Source organism: Bos javanicus, chromosome 23 (assembly GCF_032452875.1).
Source record: "Bos javanicus breed banteng chromosome 23, ARS-OSU_banteng_1.0, whole genome shotgun sequence".
In the NCBI taxonomy this organism is placed as follows: domain Eukaryota; kingdom Metazoa; phylum Chordata; class Mammalia; order Artiodactyla; family Bovidae; genus Bos; species Bos javanicus.
The window spans coordinates 33,418,182-33,437,500 of NC_083890.1; the positions used below are offsets into that span (position 1 = coordinate 33,418,182).

General features: G+C 40.0%; 1 protein-coding gene across 1 annotated transcript; it reads left to right on the forward strand.

The window, feature by feature from the left end:
• Positions 1 to 39: 39 nt before the first annotated feature.
• TDP2 (tyrosyl-DNA phosphodiesterase 2) lies at positions 40 to 11,565 on the forward strand. Its single transcript, XM_061398720.1, has 7 exons — positions 40 to 378; positions 463 to 548; positions 4,349 to 4,528; positions 5,270 to 5,361; positions 7,078 to 7,196; positions 8,524 to 8,694; positions 10,509 to 11,565. Exons 1-7 carry the CDS (start codon positions 214 to 216, stop codon positions 10,788 to 10,790), a joined length of 1,095 nt encoding a protein of 364 aa, XP_061254704.1. The 5' UTR covers positions 40 to 213; the 3' UTR covers positions 10,791 to 11,565.
• The last annotated feature ends 7,754 nt before the right edge of the window (positions 11,566 to 19,319 follow it).

Consider the following 19,319-nt stretch of genomic DNA (forward strand, 5'->3'; position numbering starts at 1 on the left):
CCCTGGCCATCCCGGGCCGACTTTCTTGCTGCGCATGCGCTCTACGGTCTTCCGAGAGGTGAGCGTTTGTTTCCCCGCCGGTGGTTGATAGGCTAGCACCGCGGGCGCTGGGCGCCTGTGCAGAGTCTGGCGCCTGACCGTCCCCGCCCTTTCCACCACCCACCCCACCAACTCCGGGCCAGGTTCAAGGTGCAGTGAACTTGCGGGGAACCGATGGAGCGGAACAGCGGTCCGGAGGCTGGGCCGGAGGCGGAGCTAGAGGAGGGGGAGCCCGAGGTTAAGAAGCGGAAACTCATGTGTGTGGAGTTTGCTTCGGTCGCGAGTTGTGACGCCGCTGTGGCTCAGTGCTACCTGGCCGAGAACGACTGGGAGATGGAAGTAAGCTTTCGCTACTTCTCTCTTGCCGGCTCTTCAGTTTGGTGATGCCGGCGTACCTCCCATCCCTGTGTTTTTGTTTTGCAGAGAGCGCTGAACTCCTACTTCGAGCCGGCCGTGGAGGAGAGCGCTTCAGAAAGCCGTCCCGAGTCCCTCTCTGAGCCCGGGTCCTGGTGAGTGACGACGGGCCGGGGACCCGTTCGGGCGGAGGCGGTCGGGTACCAGGTTGCGTTGGGCATGCGGGACCTGCCATCGAGTTAGGCGGCGGGTCTGCGCAGAGACGGGCCTCGGGTCTGAGTAGCCGGAGAAGAAGGGTTGGTGGAGATGAGACCTGCCCCAGCCGCGGGGCTCACGCTTCTCCCGAGAAGTCCAGGCTGTGTCACTTCGGATGTACTTTGGAGTCCGAGGGAGAAATACCAGAAATGTAATTTTTTACTCCAGGTGTAGGGAATACGTAAGCGAGCGTTTCGAAATGGATGAGACACAAAATCCTCTACTAAAGAATGGTAGCTTGGTGGTCTCCTTGCGTCCTGTTGTTTGTTTACTCTCTGCTGGCCGGCCAGGATAATGGTTTTTATAAAATGCACATCCGCCTCTGTTATTCCAGTGCTCCCTCCCCAATTCCTGCACTTCTGCTCTTAAAGTCTGTGTGCCTTACAGGTTTCCCCACGGTTTGACCACTGCCTGTCTTTCTGGGTTCGTCTCTTGTCACGCTCTCTTTCCTACCCCACAAAACTTCCAGGCATGTCAGTCAGTCGGTTCAGTCGCTCAGTCGTGTCCAACTCTGCGACCCCATGGACTGCAGCACACCAGGCTTCCCTGTTCATCACCATCTCCCGGAGCTTGTTCAAACTCATGTCCGTCCAGTCGGTGATGCCATCCAACCATCTCATCCTCTGTCGTCCCCTTCTCCTCCTGCCTTCAATCTTTCCCAGCGTCAGTCTTTTCCAGTGAGTCATTTCTTCTTATTAGGTGGCCAAAGTATTGGAGTTTCAGCTTTAGCATCAGTCCTTCCAATGAATATTCAGCACTGATTTCGTTTAGGATTAACTGGTTGGATCTCCTTTCAGTCCAAGGGACTCTCAAGAGTCTTCTCCAACACCACAGTTCAAAAGCATCAGTTCTTTGGCACTCAACTTTCTTTATGGTCCAACTCTCTCATCCATACATGACTACTGGGAAAACCATAGCTTTGACTAGACAGACCTTGTCGGCAAAGCAATGTCTCTGCATTTTAATATGCTGTTTTGGTTGGTTATAGCTTTTCTTCCAAGGGGCAAGCATCTTTTATTTTCGTGACTGCAGTCACCATGTGCTGTGATTTTGGAGCCCAAGAAAATAAAGTCTGTCACTGTTTCCATTGTTTCCCCATCTATTTACCATGAAGTGATGGGACTGGATGCCATGGTCTTAGTTTTTTGAATGTTGAGTTTTAAGCCAGCTTTTTCACTCTCCTCTTTTACCTTCATCAAGAGGCTCTTTTGTGCCTCTTCACTTTGTGCCATAAGGGTGGTGTCATCTGAGGTTATTGATATTTCTCCCGACAGTCTTGATTCCAGCTTGTGCTTCATCCAGCCCAGCATTCTCATGATGTACTCTGCATATAAGTTAAATAAGCAGGGTGACAATATGCAGCCTTGACGTGCTCCTTTCCCAATTTGGAACCAGTCTGTTGTTCTATGTCCAGTTCTAACTGTTGCTTCTTGACCTGCATACAGATTTCTCAGGAGGCAGGTAAGGTGGTCTGGTATTCCCATCTCTTGAAGAATTTTCCAGTTTGTTGTGATCCACACAGTCAAAGGCTTTGGCGTAGTCAATAAAGCTTAAGTAGATGTTTTTCTGGAATTATCTAGCTTTTTCTATGATCCAACAGATGTTGGCAATTTTATCTCTGATTCCTCTGCCTTTTCTAAATCCAGCATGAACATCTGGAAGTTCATGGTTCACGTACTGTTGAAGCCTGGCTTGGAGAATTTTGAGCATTACTTTGCTATCCTGTGAGATGAGTGCAATTGTGTGGTAGTTTGAGCATTCTTTGGCATTGCCCTTCTTTGGGATTGGGATGAAAACTGACCTTTTCCAGTCCTGTGGTCACTGCTGGATTTCCCAGATTTGCTGGCATATTGAGTGCAGCACTTTCACAGCATCATCTTTTAGGATTTGAAATAGGTCAACTGGAATTCCATCTCCTCAGCTAGCTTTGTTCATAGGCCCACTTGACTTCATATTCTAGACATGTCCAACTTTTCTCCAGTGGGTCTTTTTTTTCTTGCCTTTCAGCTGTTATAAAGGTATTTATTACCTCTGCCTAGAACCTTTTTCTTCCTCCTTTGTTACTTTTCTTATAATTGTACTAGGGTATATATGTATGTCCTTATCTTTAGGTGTGTGTGTTTGCGCACTCAGTCGTGTCCGGTATATATGTATGTCCTTATCTTTAGGTGTGTGTGTTTGCTCACTCAGTCATGTCCAACTCTTTTTGACCCCATGGACTGTAGCCCGCGGGCTTCTCTGTCCATGGGCTTCTCCAGGCAAAAATAGGGAATGGGTTGCCTTTTCCTTCTCCAGGGGATCAGTGCATTCAAAATACTTATGCAAATATTTCTGAATAACAAGTAAAGCAGGTAAATGTTAAATAAGTAAAATGTTAACGTTTATTTGTATGAAAGGTGAATAGAATTCTTTTTACTGTTTTCTGAAAGTCTGAAATTATTTCCAAAGAAAGTTTATAGTTAACTTAGAGTGGCGAGCATTTTGCAGTGTATACAAATATTGAATCATTATATTGTGTACCTGAAACTGGTATGATGTTTATATACATTATACTGTGTGGCACAGAAGTGATAGGGTGTCGTCCTCAGTGCATTACATCAGGAGGCACCTGATATGGATTCGTCCCCAATCCTGGTTAATTATATTTCGATTAAAACGAAAAATAGGAGAGGAGTTCCCTGGTGGTCCGGTGGTTAAGACTTGGAGCTTTCACTGCTGTTGCTGGGGTTCAGTCCTTAATTGGGGAGCTAAGATCCTGCCAGCTGCGTGGCAAGGCCATAAAATAAAAAACAATTTTCTAAAAGAAGTTAAAATACTGGCATTAAATACATTAAAATTATAAATACAAAACCCTAGTTCTTAAATTTGTGTGTATTTTATAAATGTTTAGGAGTCACCTTTTAGTAATGTTTGTCCCTCCACTCAAATGTCGAAGCCTTGATGGGAGAGGTGGGGTCAGGCTGGCCTGAGGACTGGAAGCCACACATGTGGTCTCTCCAGCATGGCAGTCACAGAGCAGTCAGACTGCTCTTGTGAGAGCTCAAGGTTCTTGGACAGAGGTTCCAAAAGACTGGAGTGAAAGCTGCAAGGCTTCTAATGTCCAAGCCTCAGAAATCCCAGAATATCCTTTTCACTGTGTTCTGTTGATCAAGTAAGTCACTGAAGCCCAGATTCAAGGAGAAGGGTGTTCATTGGACTTCACCTCTCAGTGAGGCGAATAGCAGAATTGTAGCCGTTCCTTATCTGGCACAGTGAAACCATATTTCAAATATGGTTTAAAATGAATCCAAGTAAATGTGGAAATCTTACGTACTCAATCTAATTTGGGGTTGTAGTCTATAAAGTTATTTTAATGACCTATATCATTGAGGGATATCAAGTTGGTTCTAAGTGAGCAGACTTTTGCATAACACAGAATCTAGTTTTCTGTAGTCATCAGACTCTTGGTCTTCCATAGGCAGATAGTCTTAGGACTCTTAAAATGTACTTACCCCTGCCCAACTTCGCAATGAGGAAGACTAAGAATAAATGTGAAATCCAAAATTGATCATGAATTGCAATAAAAATAACGTAAATACAATTTCAGCAAGAGAATTTTACTTACCTGTAAAATGAGGGCTACAAAGATTTGAAAAATGATTTTTAAGTTAATCAGTTTCTAGATTATTTGCAGAGTTGTGTTTCATTCTGCTCTTGCCAGTGTTGACCTAACCAAGGAAGAAACAAATGATTCCATTAGTTCTAAAACCAGCACATCTGAAGATAAAAGTGTTCAGCAAGAAGATGGCAGTGTACTCTCTTTCATTACCTGGAATATTGATGGATTGGACATGAACAATCTCCTAGAGAGGGCTCGAGGGGTGTGTTCCTATTTAACTTTGTAAGTATTATTACATCTGCTTCATGATAGTGTGATAATGTGTCTTACCTGCCTACAAGGAGGGTAGTAGATCGAGGTTATGGGCTTTGCAATCGGTCCTAACTTCAGAGTCCAGCTCTCAGAGGAAATATCAGAAAGAATCAGGAGTGATTGCCTCTGGGAGCAGGACAGTGGGTTGGGGTTCAGAGGGAACACTAACTTTTGTTTGAAGCCTTCTGGTACTGTGTTACTTACTAAATTTGTTATATAATTATTACTGTGAAAAGAAAATTGCCAGTGTGATCCGAATCTGATCCACACACTGGCTCTGTGACCTTGTGGAACCACTTGAGAGCCACTTCAATTCTCTGGAGCTCGGAGCTCCATTTTCTTCATCATGGATAATAACTGTTTCAAGAGGACAGAAAGAGACAACTCTTCAGGCATCTATTAGAGTATAAGACAATTGGAAGCTCTTAATATTACTGGGTGTCTACTGTCAGTGATTCCAGTTCTTCTGACTTTAAAGGGTTGTCATATATATGTTGTTTTTTTTTAATTTGACCTTTACAGTATTATGTGTTAAGTAACACAGATCTTTCTCATTTTATAGTTATCAAAGATCAATGTAAACATCAAATAGTAGGTGTCCTAGAGGACTATAATTCTGTGTTTCTTTTATGCTGTAATATTTTCCTAATAGGTAGCTGCAAATGGTATACCTGGTACTGGTACTTATCATGAATTGATGTGTTTAATTAGGTACAGCCCTGATGTGATATTTCTACAGGAAGTCATTCCCCCATATTATGCCTACCTAAAGAAGAAAGCAAGTAGTTACAAGATTATTACAGGTAACAATTTTTCTGTTATTTAACTTGTCTTTTTTTTGAAAAACAAGTCAAGGAGAGAGATAAATCAAAGTTAAACAATTGGAACATAGCGGGGAGAAGCACAAATAAAGTAAGCTTGAGAAAAAGAAGTCACACTCTCTGATACTAAAAAAATCATAGGAGAAGATGTTATATATGTGAAGAAGAGGTTAAAATGGATGATTTTTCAGAAAAATGTAAATTGCCAAAATTTAAGGCATGGATTAGCTTTTTGGTGAAATCAGATTGTTAGAAAATGTTCAGGTGTGATGATCTCATTGTGGTTATGTTTTTCAAAGAGTCTTTACCAATTTCTTTTTATTTATTTTTGTTCTTTTTCTACCTTTTTGCTCTTAATATTTAAGTTTTTGACTTTTCATCTATTTTGTTTTTATTTAAGTGCATTTAGTGTACCACTTTGGCTTCATTTCATGATTTTTGGCTAAATCTCATGTTTTCTTTGACTTTCACTTTTGCCTAGTATATGATTTCAATTTTGATTTACTTTTTAATCCGGAATTGCTGAAGGGAGAATTCTCTTTGTCTTTCTCTCTTTTTGTGGGACAACTTTTCTGCATTCTCTTGGGGATTCCTTTTGCCTGTGTTCTGTTATCTTGTTTTCTGAATCCCACGCTTTGTCCCTTCTTGCCTTACTTCCTCATTTTGTTGGAGCACATTCCTCTAGTGACTTCCTAAGAAGTAGCAGAGGGGAGTGAAGTGTTGAATCCCATTCTGTTTGCATGTGCCAGTATTTTATCCTCAGAGTTCTTTGATAGTTTAACTGGACGTAGATTTCTGGGTAGAAAGTCATTTTCCTGCAGAATTTTGAAAGCCTGATTTCAGTATTTTCTGGTTTCCATTATTGATGATCTTAAGTCTGATGCCATTCTAATTCCTGTTCAGGAAACTTTGAGCCTCTTCTTTCTAAATCCAGTGTATTTTTCATTTATTATGCTTAACACTTTGTAGGACTTTTCAATCTGGAGGTTCATAACCTTCGGTTCTAGAAAACTCTTTTTTCTCTCTCTCCATCCCTCCCTCCGTCTCCCTCCTCCTTTCCTTAGGCTGCGTTGCCCAGCTGCTGTCTTCCTAGTCTGCTGCCCTCCTCCCTGCCCCTCCCTCTCCAGCTCTTCCTCCCATCTGTCCCTTTTCTTCTTTTCCTGGTTTCCCTCTATTCTGATAAACCAGTCACCCCTTCTCCATCTGCTTTGTTTTCTGAAAAACTTGGAAGCTTGTATTCACTGCCCCTCCACTTCTGTTCTCTTTTCTTCTTGCAAGTTTTTACTTTCTAAATTTTTTATTCACTTACTGTGATTTTTCTGGTGCTTTCAGAGTTAAAAGTAACTTCCTATCAAGTTGCCTCAATTTGTCTCATACTCTTGCCTTTCAAAATTTTTTCAGATTTTTATATTTGGTATTAGCACTTTTAACTGTTTGGGGCATTTATGTAAATTCATTTTTATTTTTGTATTTCTTCATATTTCCAGCTACATTTTTGTATTTCTTCCATACTTCAATTATGTCGGGACTTGGTTGGCCATCTTCAACTATTCTGAAGTAATAGTTTACTCTTAACATGTAGATCCATTTAAAATCTGTACCTGTTTGTTAAAATAGAATTTTTAGTAGGGGAACTTGAGGTAAACTGCAAATACCCCTGACCTCTCAGCCTACATTCTTTTCCACAAATACCTGAAGGTCGTGAAGAAGGATATTTCACAGCTATAATGTTGAAGAAATCGAGAGTGAAGTTTAAAAGCCAAGAAATTATTCCTTTTCCAAATACACAAATGATGAGAAACCTTTTGTGTGTTCATGTAAGTAATTTTTTTTAATTGACTTAAAAAGAAGAATGAACTAATTTTTTCACAGCTCCCTGATGATGGCTTTAAAAAAAATAAAACATTGTATTTAGAGAAATATTTACTCCTCACTTACAGATTCTTTTAAATAGTCTTAAAGAACTTTATAAATTAAAATTTTAGACACATTTCAAATATAAACAAATTAGCAAAAATAAGATCCTTGATTCATTGATATTTTCTTAATATATGAGTTTGCTAACATTCCACATTTGCTTTCTAGTTTTTTTTTAAATTAAATGCACTGTAATTGGTACTGTGTTGCGTTCTGTGAGTCTTTCAAAAATTAGTCAAATAGGTCTTGCTCTCATAGAATTCCTATATGAGCAGGGGAGAGATTGTATGTATAGTAACTAAAACAAAGGAAAGGCATAAATGCTGTAGGAGAGCTGTAATCACGTGCCTTGAAAGCTTAGAGAAAGAAGAGATGACTTCCAGCCGCATTGTTTAGTGACGGTTTCATGATGGAAGTTGTATTTGAATTGGGCCCTGAAAAATATGTAAAATATAGACATTAAGAACAGTGCTGGTGGCAGAACCACCATGAGCAAACTTGTATAAATTGCCAATAGCAGAGTATGTTTATATGAAAGAGGGCACGTATAGCTCGAAATGAGCGTCTATTCAGTTGAGTGTAGAGAGTACAAAGAGGGGTAGTGTGATGAGAGGCTAGTAAAGTAGGTTGAATCCAGATGATAAGAGATCATGAATGCCCAGTATGAAAGAATTTGGACTTGACTCTGCGGGCAATTAGTTGAAATATTGACAGGTCTTACATTGTTGGTATCTTCATTGTAAATGGTATGTGATTCTCATTCATTCATTCATCATTTAACTGACATTATTTGGAATTACCTATGTGCCCAGCTCTCGATACTATAGTAGAAAATAAAAGAGCCTTCTTTGCTTTGAAATGATTCAACAGCTTTGTAGGAGAGAGGTAATTGTGCTGCAATTTAATCTGCGGGACCTCATGAACAGTCTACAGTGTGCTGTAGGAGGATAGAAGAGGGAGCCACCGAGACCTGGGACATTGGGAAAGGGCTCACAGTGGAGTGGACATTGGGGTTAGGTCTTGCAGTATTAGTGGGTACTTGCTCAGTATTCTTTGGGAGTCTTCTTTGACCTTTTAGAGATAAGCCCAGTGCTAATGATACAGTTTCACTTTAATAAATCTTAATATGTAACCAATCAATTGAATAATTACTGATTCTAGTAACAAAGTTCAGTGTTAATAGTGGATCATTTTCTCAGCTCTCATCATTTATTTATCTTGTTGCAGGTGAGTGTGTCAGGAAATGAACTTTGCCTTATGACTTCTCATTTGGAAAGCACCAGAGGGCACGCTAAGGAACGAATGAATCAGTTGAAAATGGTTTTAGAGAAAATGCAAGAGGCTCCAGGATCAGCTACAGTTATATTTGCTGGAGATACGAATCTCAGGGATCAAGAAGTGAGTGATGAAGTCAGTTCAGTGTTTATGGGCAGTTTATTGCTGTGGAAATTCCTTTAGATTTCTTGTGTTTTTGGTATTTTTTTTTTTTTTTTTTTTTAATTTTGTTCGTGGCTGCAGTGAATCTTCGTTGTGGCATGTGGGGTCTTTAGTTGCAGCGTGCAAACTCTTAGTTGAGGCATGTGGGATCTAGTTCCCTGACCAGGGATCACACAGGGGTCTCCTGCATTGGGAGCGCAGAGTCTTCGCCACTGGACCACCAGGGAAGTCCCCTACGTGTCTTTTGACTAAAGCTATTAAAACTAGGACCTTCATTGTTCATTATTTGTAAGTGGCCTTGCAGATGCAGTTCAGTGAATAATTATTTAGACTGTACTATTTGCCTTGCACAGGGAAGGCAGAGGCAGAAGAGGCTGTTACTTTATTAGTGAAATATATATATATTGCATATGAAAAGAACAACACAAAACAATATATATTGATTAAAAAGAGGGGTGTAGAGAAAATAATATTAGAAGAGTTTAGCAAAGGTCGCTTTAGTTTGTTTCTCTAGTTGCAAGGTGAGAAGAACAAAGATTGAACCAGCCTAGTTTTCCCTAACTCTTCCTACTGAGATTTTAAAAACCTTTTTTTTTTAACCTTCATAACATTGGATTTGGCAGTGATTTCTTAGATATGATACCAAAAGCACAGAGAACAAAAGAAAAAATAGATAAGGTAGACTTAATCAGAATTAACTTTTGTGCATTAAAGTATAGTATCAGTGGCGTGAAAGACAACCCATGGAATGATAGAAAATATTTCCAAGTCATATATCTGATGAGAGATTGATATTCAAAATATACAAAGACCTCCTACAGTTTTAAAAAAAACCTCATTAAAAAATGGGTAAAATGCACATGGAATTCTACTCAGTGTTATGTGGCAGCCTGGATGGGAGGCGAGTTTGGGGGAAAATGGATACATGTATATGTATGGCTGAATCCCGTCTCTGTTCACCCGAAACGATCACATTGTTAACCGGCCAAATCCCAATACAAAATAAAAAGTTAAAAAGGCAAAAGATTAAGATATTTCTCCAAAGAAGACATACAAATGGCCAATAAGTACTTGAAAAGATGTTTAATATCATTGGTCATGAGAAAAATGCAAATCAAAACCATGATGAGATACCACTTCACAGTCATTAGCATGACTATTATTTAAAAAAAAAAAAAGAAAATAACAAGTGTTGGCAGAAATGTGGAGAAATTGGAACCCTATGCCATAGAACTGTAGTGTTAAAGTCATACATTTTATGTATACTTTACCACAATAAAAGTTTCTTTTAAATCCTAGAGTGAATGGGAGGAAAACTTAATGTTGTTAGTAAATTTCAAATAAAACTGCAGATATTTGACATTATTAGATCGTATAAAATGGTATACATCTAAATTTATAGCTTAGAGTAACAGTTTTGCCCTCTCTACACTTACATTCATTTTTTAAAAACTACTAATAACAATAACTGAGGCCATAGGTTTTCAGACTCCTGGGTTTTATCTGATACCCAAAATTAGGAATTTATTTATGTCAGAAGAGAAAGGGCAAATTTCAGACCTCTCTGGCTCTCTTGATATCTTTATTACCTACTTATTATCATGCAGTAAAATACTTTTATAAAATATCTAGTTGTACCCAGTTTTGCATTTGTGCATCAGCAAATAATCTGGGGCATTCTGATTGGAAAAATTGTACTTAGATGCAGTCATGGTAAAGGCCTTTTTAACTTAAGGGAAAAAAGACTGAAAAGAGTTCTTTGTTTTTCTTTTCAGGTTACCAAATGTGGTGGTTTACCCAACAACATTTTGGATGTCTGGGAGTTTTTGGGCAAACCTAAGCATTGCCAGTATACATGGGATACACAAATGAACTCTAATCTTGGAATAGCTGCTAATTGTAAACTTCGTTTTGATCGAATATTTTTTAGAGCTGCAGCAGAAGGTGGCCACATTATTCCCCAAAGTTTGGACCTGCTTGGGCTGGAAAAACTGGACTGTGGTAGATTTCCCAGTGATCACTGGGGTCTTCTGTGCACCTTAGATGTAATATTGTGAACTGCTTTTCAAATATGAGTTTTAAATGTTTGAAAGGATTTTGTTCTGTGATTATAATTTCAATTATAATTTCTATCTGTCCTGGAAAGGTAGTTTAACAAGGAGGAATTATAAACTGGATCATTGTAACAGAAGGAAAAACTACTGTGATTTTATTTTTTGTATTGTGGCCTCAGATTTCAGAACTAAATCTTAATGTTCATTTAAACTAAAGCATACCTGTGTTGAAAACATGAGGCTTCTTAATGCAAGGTCACAGTGGCTACCAGAGCTTTTAATAGTGCTCGTAGCTGCTGGCTGGATTTCAAGCAGGGCCACATTTTGTCTGTGGACTAGCCTTTATATTAGATTACTTTTTAAAATCAGGTACCAAAATAGTTATATTTTAAATAAGTCTTAAAAAAAAAAAAGATTACAGGGTCCTTGGGATTGGATCTCTTAATACTATTTCATAAATCCAGATTATCTGATAGTTATTGTCCATCAGATTTTTTGTCAGTTAACAGTGCCTAATTGGTAAGCTAGAAATGAACTCATGATTTAAAATTCCTTAACTTTAAAAAACTTGTGTTTGTAGTTATGTTGCCGAACAGAGGCAAAGTTAGGCTTGATAATGATTAAAGTCAGTTTTCCAGAGGCATTGGGCTTTTTTTCTAAGAGAAAAATGTGTAAAGAGAAATTCAGGAGGTGAATAAGGAACACTTCTCTGCTTTAAGGAAACATTTTTTTTCCCCCATAAGAGAGTATACTCTAAATAAAGAATTTTGCTCGTTTATAGTTTGTTTTAACATGCTTTTGTGCTCATGATGGAATTGAAATCATTACCTGCTTCCTACTTCTGGCTCCACAGCTACTGCAGCTTCACCTTTGTGTGGAAGAAAGCAGCTTTCTACATTACTTCTCACTCTGCCAAGTATTACCAAGAATATATTGACTTCCTCAGTATACAGAGAGGAAAACTGGTGGTAAATAACTGGAAAGAGAAGTGGCAGAACCTTGTTTTCATCAGGAGGGTCAAAATTAACAAGCAAAACACCTGAAAAAAGACACACTGAATGTATACATATGGTTTATCATAATGGAAAAGAGGTGTATATGTTAATCATTTAAGAAAATGAGAATTAATGCTAATCTTTTAGCATATATTATGGAAGCTATAGTTCATTTTTGTGGGAAAAGGATGTTTGGGGCACAAACTGCTTATTCACTTGAAAGAAGAATTAGGAGAACTCTACCACACTTCATATTACCAAAAAAAAAAAAATCTGGATAAGTGACAGGCTAAATATTAAAAAAAAAATGTACTGTGTATTAGATTAAATAATTACCAAATTGTTTTAAAAACTGGAAAGGAATATCATTTCCTTAATATGACTCAGCATCCAAGTTAAATATCCTCCCATTTACTGCTTATAGTGACAATCTAAGAAACAAGTTGGAAGTTAAAAAAACAATAAAACTACTTTTCATCTGCTTTCCATAGGCAATGGTTCTTAATGCAAGAATAAAGACACTACTACTACTCAGTATCTTTTTTTAATATTAATTTTTAGTTGATTGGTTTACAGTATTGGTTTGATTTCTGTCCTACAACAACATGAATTAACCATAGGTATACATACGTCCCCTCCCTCTTAAATCTCCCTCCCACCTCCTGCCTATTCCCACCCTTCTAGGTTATTACAGAGCCCCTGTTTGAGTTTTTACTTTGAATCTCAGGTTTTCTCAGTATAGTAGCTTTGTGTACCTTATTTCCGGTCTTGTTGAAATTCCAACTCAGAATCTTAGGTATCAATGTGGTAAGCAGCATCTTTGCCACTGATAGGGAAAGTACTTGAATCATGCAGACCTGTTGGTCCCGCCTTCAAAAAAATGTATGTCCTTGTCCTTTATTGTGCAGTTCAGTAAGAACAAATGTCCCAACCAACAGCATATAAAGATCAGATAAATCTGGAAAGCTGCACTAAAAATACATCATTTTATCTTTAGTATTTATGATAGTGTCTGGCGTGTAGCAGGAGCACAATAAATGCTGAAGAGAAATGGCAGTGGCCTCTCATCTGTGTCTTAGAGAGGCAGCTAATATTTTCATAATTCAGTATGAAAGTAGATATTATATGTATTGTGAAGTGAAGTCGCTCAGTCGTGTCTGACCCTTTGCGACCCCATGGACTGTAGCCTACCAGGCTCCTCCATGGGATTTTCCAGGCAGGAGTACTGGAGTGGGTTGCCATTTCCTCCTCCAGGGGGGTCTTCCTGACCCAGGGATTGAACCCAGGTCTCCCGCATTGCAGGCAGATGCTTTACTGTCTGAGCCACCAGCTAAGTTCTCTGATTATATGTATTACATATATCAAAATAGATATTCATTGTAATGACTCTGAGTTTAGAAGTCTAGGCTAAACTTACATGTATATGTAAGCATATATGTAAAGATTTTTAAGCCCATATATTAATTACTTAATTTTTATCTAGAGACTCCTGGGAACAGCCTTATTGTCTGAGTACATCAGATTTCTTGATGTGGGGAGAAAGGGCACTCGGGGGTACAATGGAATGCCACTGTAAGAAGAGAAAGGATGGAGTGTCTTGTAAGGTTTGGGTTCCTTTGAAGGAGGGTCTTGGAATCAGATTGGTCCTGTTGGGTTACTCTTTTTCAGCGGCAGGTTGGGAGAAGCAGGGATTAACTATGGATTGGGCGCTGTCATGGGGGAAGGAGAATTCAGCAATGGGGTATCACTAGTTGCTAACAGAAATAGTGAAGCAAAAAGGGGCGGCTGGTAGAAAAGCACTCATTCTAAGAGGAGGTTGTTATGTCATTTTACAGCTATTGCATGACTTTGGCATAAATATTTCCTGTTAATTTCACTTCTGGGTTAATCTGTACCTGTCCTCCCAGTCTGATCAATTGGTGTTTCCACTCTTTCAGTCCTGAATAGTTTTTGTTCTTTGTGCACTCCTCAAATCCCCACAATCATCTTATACAAATGCTATTACCATCTGTATTTTATAATTGACAAGAAAGGTTTAGCAAGTAACTCATTCAAGGCCCAGCCATAGCCAAGGGCATAGCCTAGAAGGGGATTGTTCATCAAAAACTACTCAGGACTTAAAGAGTGGAAATACCAGTTGATCAGGCTGGGAGGACAGGTACAGATTAACCCAGAAGCAAAATTAACAGGAAATATTTCTCCCAAAGTCATTGCTTCCAATAGCACTGCTCTAAACTTAATAGTCATGGGAATGTACAAAGAAGGCCTCAGCAGTGCCCTGGCTTCATGTTCGGTCCTGCTGCTACTGCTGCTGCTAAGTCACTAAAGTCATGTCTGACTCTATGCGACCCCATAGACGGCAGCCCACCAGGTTCCTCCGTCCCTGGGATTCTCCAGGCAAGAACACTGGCGTGGGTTGCCATTTCCTTCTCCAATGCATGAAAGTGAAAAGTGAAAGTGAAGTCGCTCAGTCGTGCCCGCCTCTGCGACCCCATGGACTGCAGCCTATGAGGCTCCTCCATCCATGGGATTTTCCAGGCAAGAGTACTGGAGTGGGTTGCCATTGCCTTCTCCATTTCGGTCCTATATTAACCCAAAAAAGATGTCCTTTTCATTATAGGGGACTGAAATGCAAAAATAGGAAGTCAAGAAACACTTGGAGTAACAGGCAAATTTGGCCTTGGAATACGGAATGAAGCAGGGCAAAGACTAATAGAGTTTTGCCAAGAAAATGCACTGGTCATAACAAACACCCTCTTCCAACAACACAAGAGAAGACTCTATACATGGACATCACCAGATGGTCAACACCAAAATCAGATTGATTATATTCTTTGCAGCCAAAGATGGAGAAGCTCTATACAGTCAGCAAAAACAAGACCAGGAGCTGACTGTGGCTCAGACCATGAACTCCTTATTGACAAAATCAGACTTAAATTGAAGAAAGTAGGGAAAACCACTAGACCATTCGGGTATGACCTAAATCAAATCCCTTATGATTATACAGTGGAAGTGAGAAATAGATTTAAGGGCCTAGATCTGATAGATAGAGTGTCTGATGAACTATGGATGAAGGTTCGTGACGTTGTACAGGAGACAGGGATCAAGACCATCCCCATGGAAAAGAAATGCAAAAAAGCAAAATGGCTGTCTGGGGAGGCCTTACAAATAGCTGTGAAAAGAAGAGAAGCGAAAAGCAAAGGAGAAAAGGAAAGATATAAGCATCTGAATGCAGAGTTCCAAAGAATAGCAAGAAGAGATAAGAAAGCCTTCTTCAGCGATCAATGCAAAGAAATAGAGGAAAACAACAGAATGGGAAAGACTAGAGATCTCTTCAAGAAAATCAGAGATACCAAAGGAACATTTCATGCAAAGATGGGCTCGATAAAGGACAGAAATGGTATGGACCTAACAGAAGCAGAAGATATTAAGAAGAGATGGCTTATAGTAAAGTTGCAGGATATAAAATCAACACACAGAAATCCCTTGCATTCCTACACACTAATAATGAGAAAACTGAAAGAGAAATTAAGGAAACAATTCCATTCACCATTGCAACGGAAAGAATAAAATACTTAGGAATATATCTACCTAAAGAAACTAAAGACCTATATATAGAAAACTATAAAACACTGGTGAAAGAAATCAAAGAGGACACTATTAGATGGAGAAATATACCATGTTCATGGATTGGAAGAATCAATATAGTGAAAATGAGTATACTACCCAAAGCAATTTATAGATTCAATGCAATCCCTATCAAGCTATCAATGGTATTCTTCAAAGAGCTAGAACAAATAATTTCACAATTTGTATGGAAATACAAAAAACCTCGAATAGCCAAAGCCATCTTGAGAAAGAAGACTGGAACTGGAGGAATCAACCTACCTGACTTCAGGCTCTACTACAAAGCCACAGTTATCAAGACAGTATGGTACTGGCACAAAGACAGAAATATTGATCAATGGAACAAAATAGAAAGCCCAGAGATAAATCTACGCACATATGGACACCTTATCTTTGACAAAGGAGGCAAGAATAGACAATGGATTAAAGACAATCTCTTTAACAAGTGGTGCTGGGAAAACTGGTCAACCACTTGTAAAAGAATGAAACTAGAACACTTTCTAACACCATACACAAAAATAAACTCAAAATGGATTAAAGATCTCAACGTAAGACCAGAAACTATAAAACTCCTAGAGGAGAACAAAGGCAAAACACTCTCCGACATACATCACAGCAGGATCCTCTATGACCCACCTCCCAGAATATTGGAAATAAAAGCAAAAATAAACAAATGGGACCTAATTAAACTTAAAAGCTTCTGCACAACAAAGGAAACTATTAGCAAGGTGAAAAGGCAGCCTTCAGAATGGGAGAAAATAATAGCAAATGAAGCAACTGACAAACAACTAATCTCAAAAATATACAAGCAACTCTTACAGCTCAACACCAGAAAAATAAATGACCCAATCAAAAAATGGGCCAAAGAACTAAATAGACATTTCTCCAAAGAAGACATACAGATGGCTAACAAACACATGAAAAGATGCTCAACATCACTCATCAGAGAAATGCAAATCAAAACCACTATGAGGTACCATTTCACGCCAGTCAGAATGGCTGCGATCCATAAGTCTACAAGCAATAAATGCTGGAGAGGGTGTGGAGAAAAGGGAACTCTCTTCACTGTTGGTGGGAATGCAAACTAGTACAGCCACTATGGAGAACAGTGTGGAGATTCCTTAAAAAACTGGAAATAGAACTGCCTTATGATCCAGCAATCCCACTGCTGGGCATACACACTGAGGAAACCAGAAGGGAAAGAGACACGTGTACCCCAATGTTCATCGCAGCACTGTTTATAATAGCCAGGACATGGAAGCAACCTAGATGCCCATCAGCAGATGAATGGATAAGAAAGCTGTGGTACATATACACAATGGAGTATTACTCAGCCATTAAAAAGAATACATTTGAATCAGTTCTAATGAGGTGGATGAAACTGGAACCTATTATACAGAGTGAAGTAAGCCAGAAAGAAAAACACCAATACAGTATACTAACACATATATATGGAATTTAGAAAGATGGTAACAATAACCCTGTGTATGAGACAGCAAAAGAGACACTGATGTATAGATCAGTCTTATCGACTCTGTGGGAGAGGGAGAGGGTGGGGAGATTTGGGAGAATAGCATTGAAACATGTATAATATCATATATGAAACGAGTTGCCAGTCCAGGTTCGATGCACGATACTGGATGCTTGGGGCTGGTGCACTGGGACGACCCAGAGGGAGGGTATGGGGAGGGAGGAGGGTTCAGGATGGGGAACACAGGTATACCTGTGGCAGATTCATTTCGATATTTGGCAAAACTAATACAATATTGTAAAGTTTAAAAATAAAATAAAATTAAAAAAAAGAAGAGATGGCAAGAATACACAGAAGAACTGTACAAAAAAGATCTTCACGACCCAGATAATCACGATGGTGTGACAACTGACCTAGAGCCAGACATCCTGGAACGTGAAGTCAAGTAGGCCTTAGAAAGCGTCACTATGAACAAAGCTAGTGGAGGTGATGGAATTCCAGTTGAGCTATTCCAAATCCTGAAAGATGATGCTGTGAAAGTGCTGCACTCAATATGCCAGCAAATTTGGAAAACTCAGCAGTGGCCACAGCACTGGAAAAGGTCAGTGTTCATTCCAATCCCAAAGAAAGGCAATGCCAAAGAATGCTCAAACTACCGCACAATTGCACTCATCTCACATGCTAGTAAAGTAATGCTCAAAATTCTCCAAGCCAGGCTTCAGCAATATGTGAACCGTGAACTTCCTGATGTTCAACCTGGTTTTAGAAAAGGTGGAGGAACCAGAGATCAAATTGCCAACATCTGCTGGATCATGGAAAAAGCAAGAGAGTTCCAGAAAAACATCTATTTCTGCTTTATTGACTATGCCAAAGCCTTTGACTGTGTGGATCACAATAAACTGTGGAAAATTCTGAAGGAGATGGGAATGCCAGACCACCTGATCTGCCTGTTGAGAAATTTGTATGCAGGTCAGCAAGCAACAGTTAGAACTGGACATGGAACAACAGACTGGTTCCAAATAGGAAAAGGAGTATGTCAAGGCTGTATATTGTCACCCTGTTTATTTAACATATGCAGAGTACATCATGAGAAACGCTGGACTGGAAGAAACACAAGCTGGAATCAAGATTGCCAGGAGAAATATCAATAACCTCAGATATGCAGATGACACCACCCTTATGGCACAAAGTGAAGAGGAACTCAAAAGCCTCTTGATGAAAGTGAAAGTGGAGAGTGAAAAAGTTGGCTTAAAGCTCAGCATTCAGAAAATGAAGATCATGGCATCTGGTCCCACCACTTCATGGGAAATAGATGGGGAAACAGTGGAAACAGTGTCAGACTTTATTTTTCTGGGCTCCAAAATCACTGCAGATGGTGACTGCAGCCATGAAATTAAAAGATGCTTACTCCTTGGAAGGAAAGTTATGACCAACCTAGATAGCATATTCAAAAGCAGAGGAGACATTACTTTGCCAACAAAGGTTCGTCTAGTCAAGGCTATGGTTTTTCCTGTGGTCATGGATGGATGTGAGAGTTGGACTGTGAAGAAAGCTGAGTGCCGAAGAATTGATGCTTTTGAACTGTGGTGTTGGAGAAGACTCTTGAGAGTCCCTTGGACTGCAAGGAGATCCAACCAGTCCATTCTGAAGGAGATCAGCCCTGGGATTTCTTTGGAAGGAATGATGCTAAAGCTGAAACTCCAGTACTTTGGCCACCTCATGCGAAGAGTTGACTCATTGGAAAAGACTCTGATGCTGGGAGGGATTGGGGGCAGGAGGAGAAGGGGACGACAGAGGATGAGATGGCTGGATGGCATCACTGACTCGATGGACGTGAGTCTGAGTGAACTCCGGAAGTTGGTGATGGACAGGGAGGCCTGGTGTGCTGGGATTCATGGGGTCGCAAGGAGTCGGACACGATTGAGCGACTGATCTAATCTGATCTGACATTGCCACACCTCGATGTGTGCATCTTTCTTACAAGGAAACTATAAATGCAAGGGATAATCTTACACAGGAGTTCTATTGTCAAATGATCACCTTCCCATAATGCAATACTTCCTAACACCGGTTTCCATCCTCGTTTTAGAAAGCAACACGTGCTCAAAATCAGCGGGAAGCCTAAAGAGGCTCCCGCTGGAGGAGTAGGACGTGTGCATCTGGGGTGACTTTGCTTTGGGGGAGACATTTGCAAAGGGTCTTTGACCCAACTACTGTGGTCACGCCTCCCTTGAACCTGGCCTGGGCATTTGGAAGAGGTCTTTATCTCCTCAGGCTATTTAGGACCAAGGTGGCCTGAGGGGTTGGTGAAGGAAAGGTGGAGCAATGCAGACCACCCTGCTGCCCAAAAGCCTTCTGCTTGGTCCCCTGCGGGGTGGGAGTCCGGGTAGCTTGCGTACCCATTTTTGGAGCACGAGCTGGGAGCCAAGAGCTGGGTAA

What these genes read in the sequence shown, in the direction of transcription:
- TDP2 (XM_061398720.1), top strand. Translation starts at nt 214, where the DNA reads ATGGAGCGGAACAGCGGTCCGGAGGCTGGGCCGGAGGCGGAGCTAGAG. An exon ending in GTGTGTTCCTATTTAACTTT is followed by an intron (nt 4,529 to 5,269) that starts GTAAGTATTATT and finishes GTGTTTAATTAG; the next exon opens with GTACAGCCCTGATGTGATAT. An exon ending in CGAATCTCAGGGATCAAGAA is followed by an intron (nt 8,695 to 10,508) that starts GTGAGTGATGAA and finishes TTTTCTTTTCAG; the next exon opens with GTTACCAAATGTGGTGGTTT.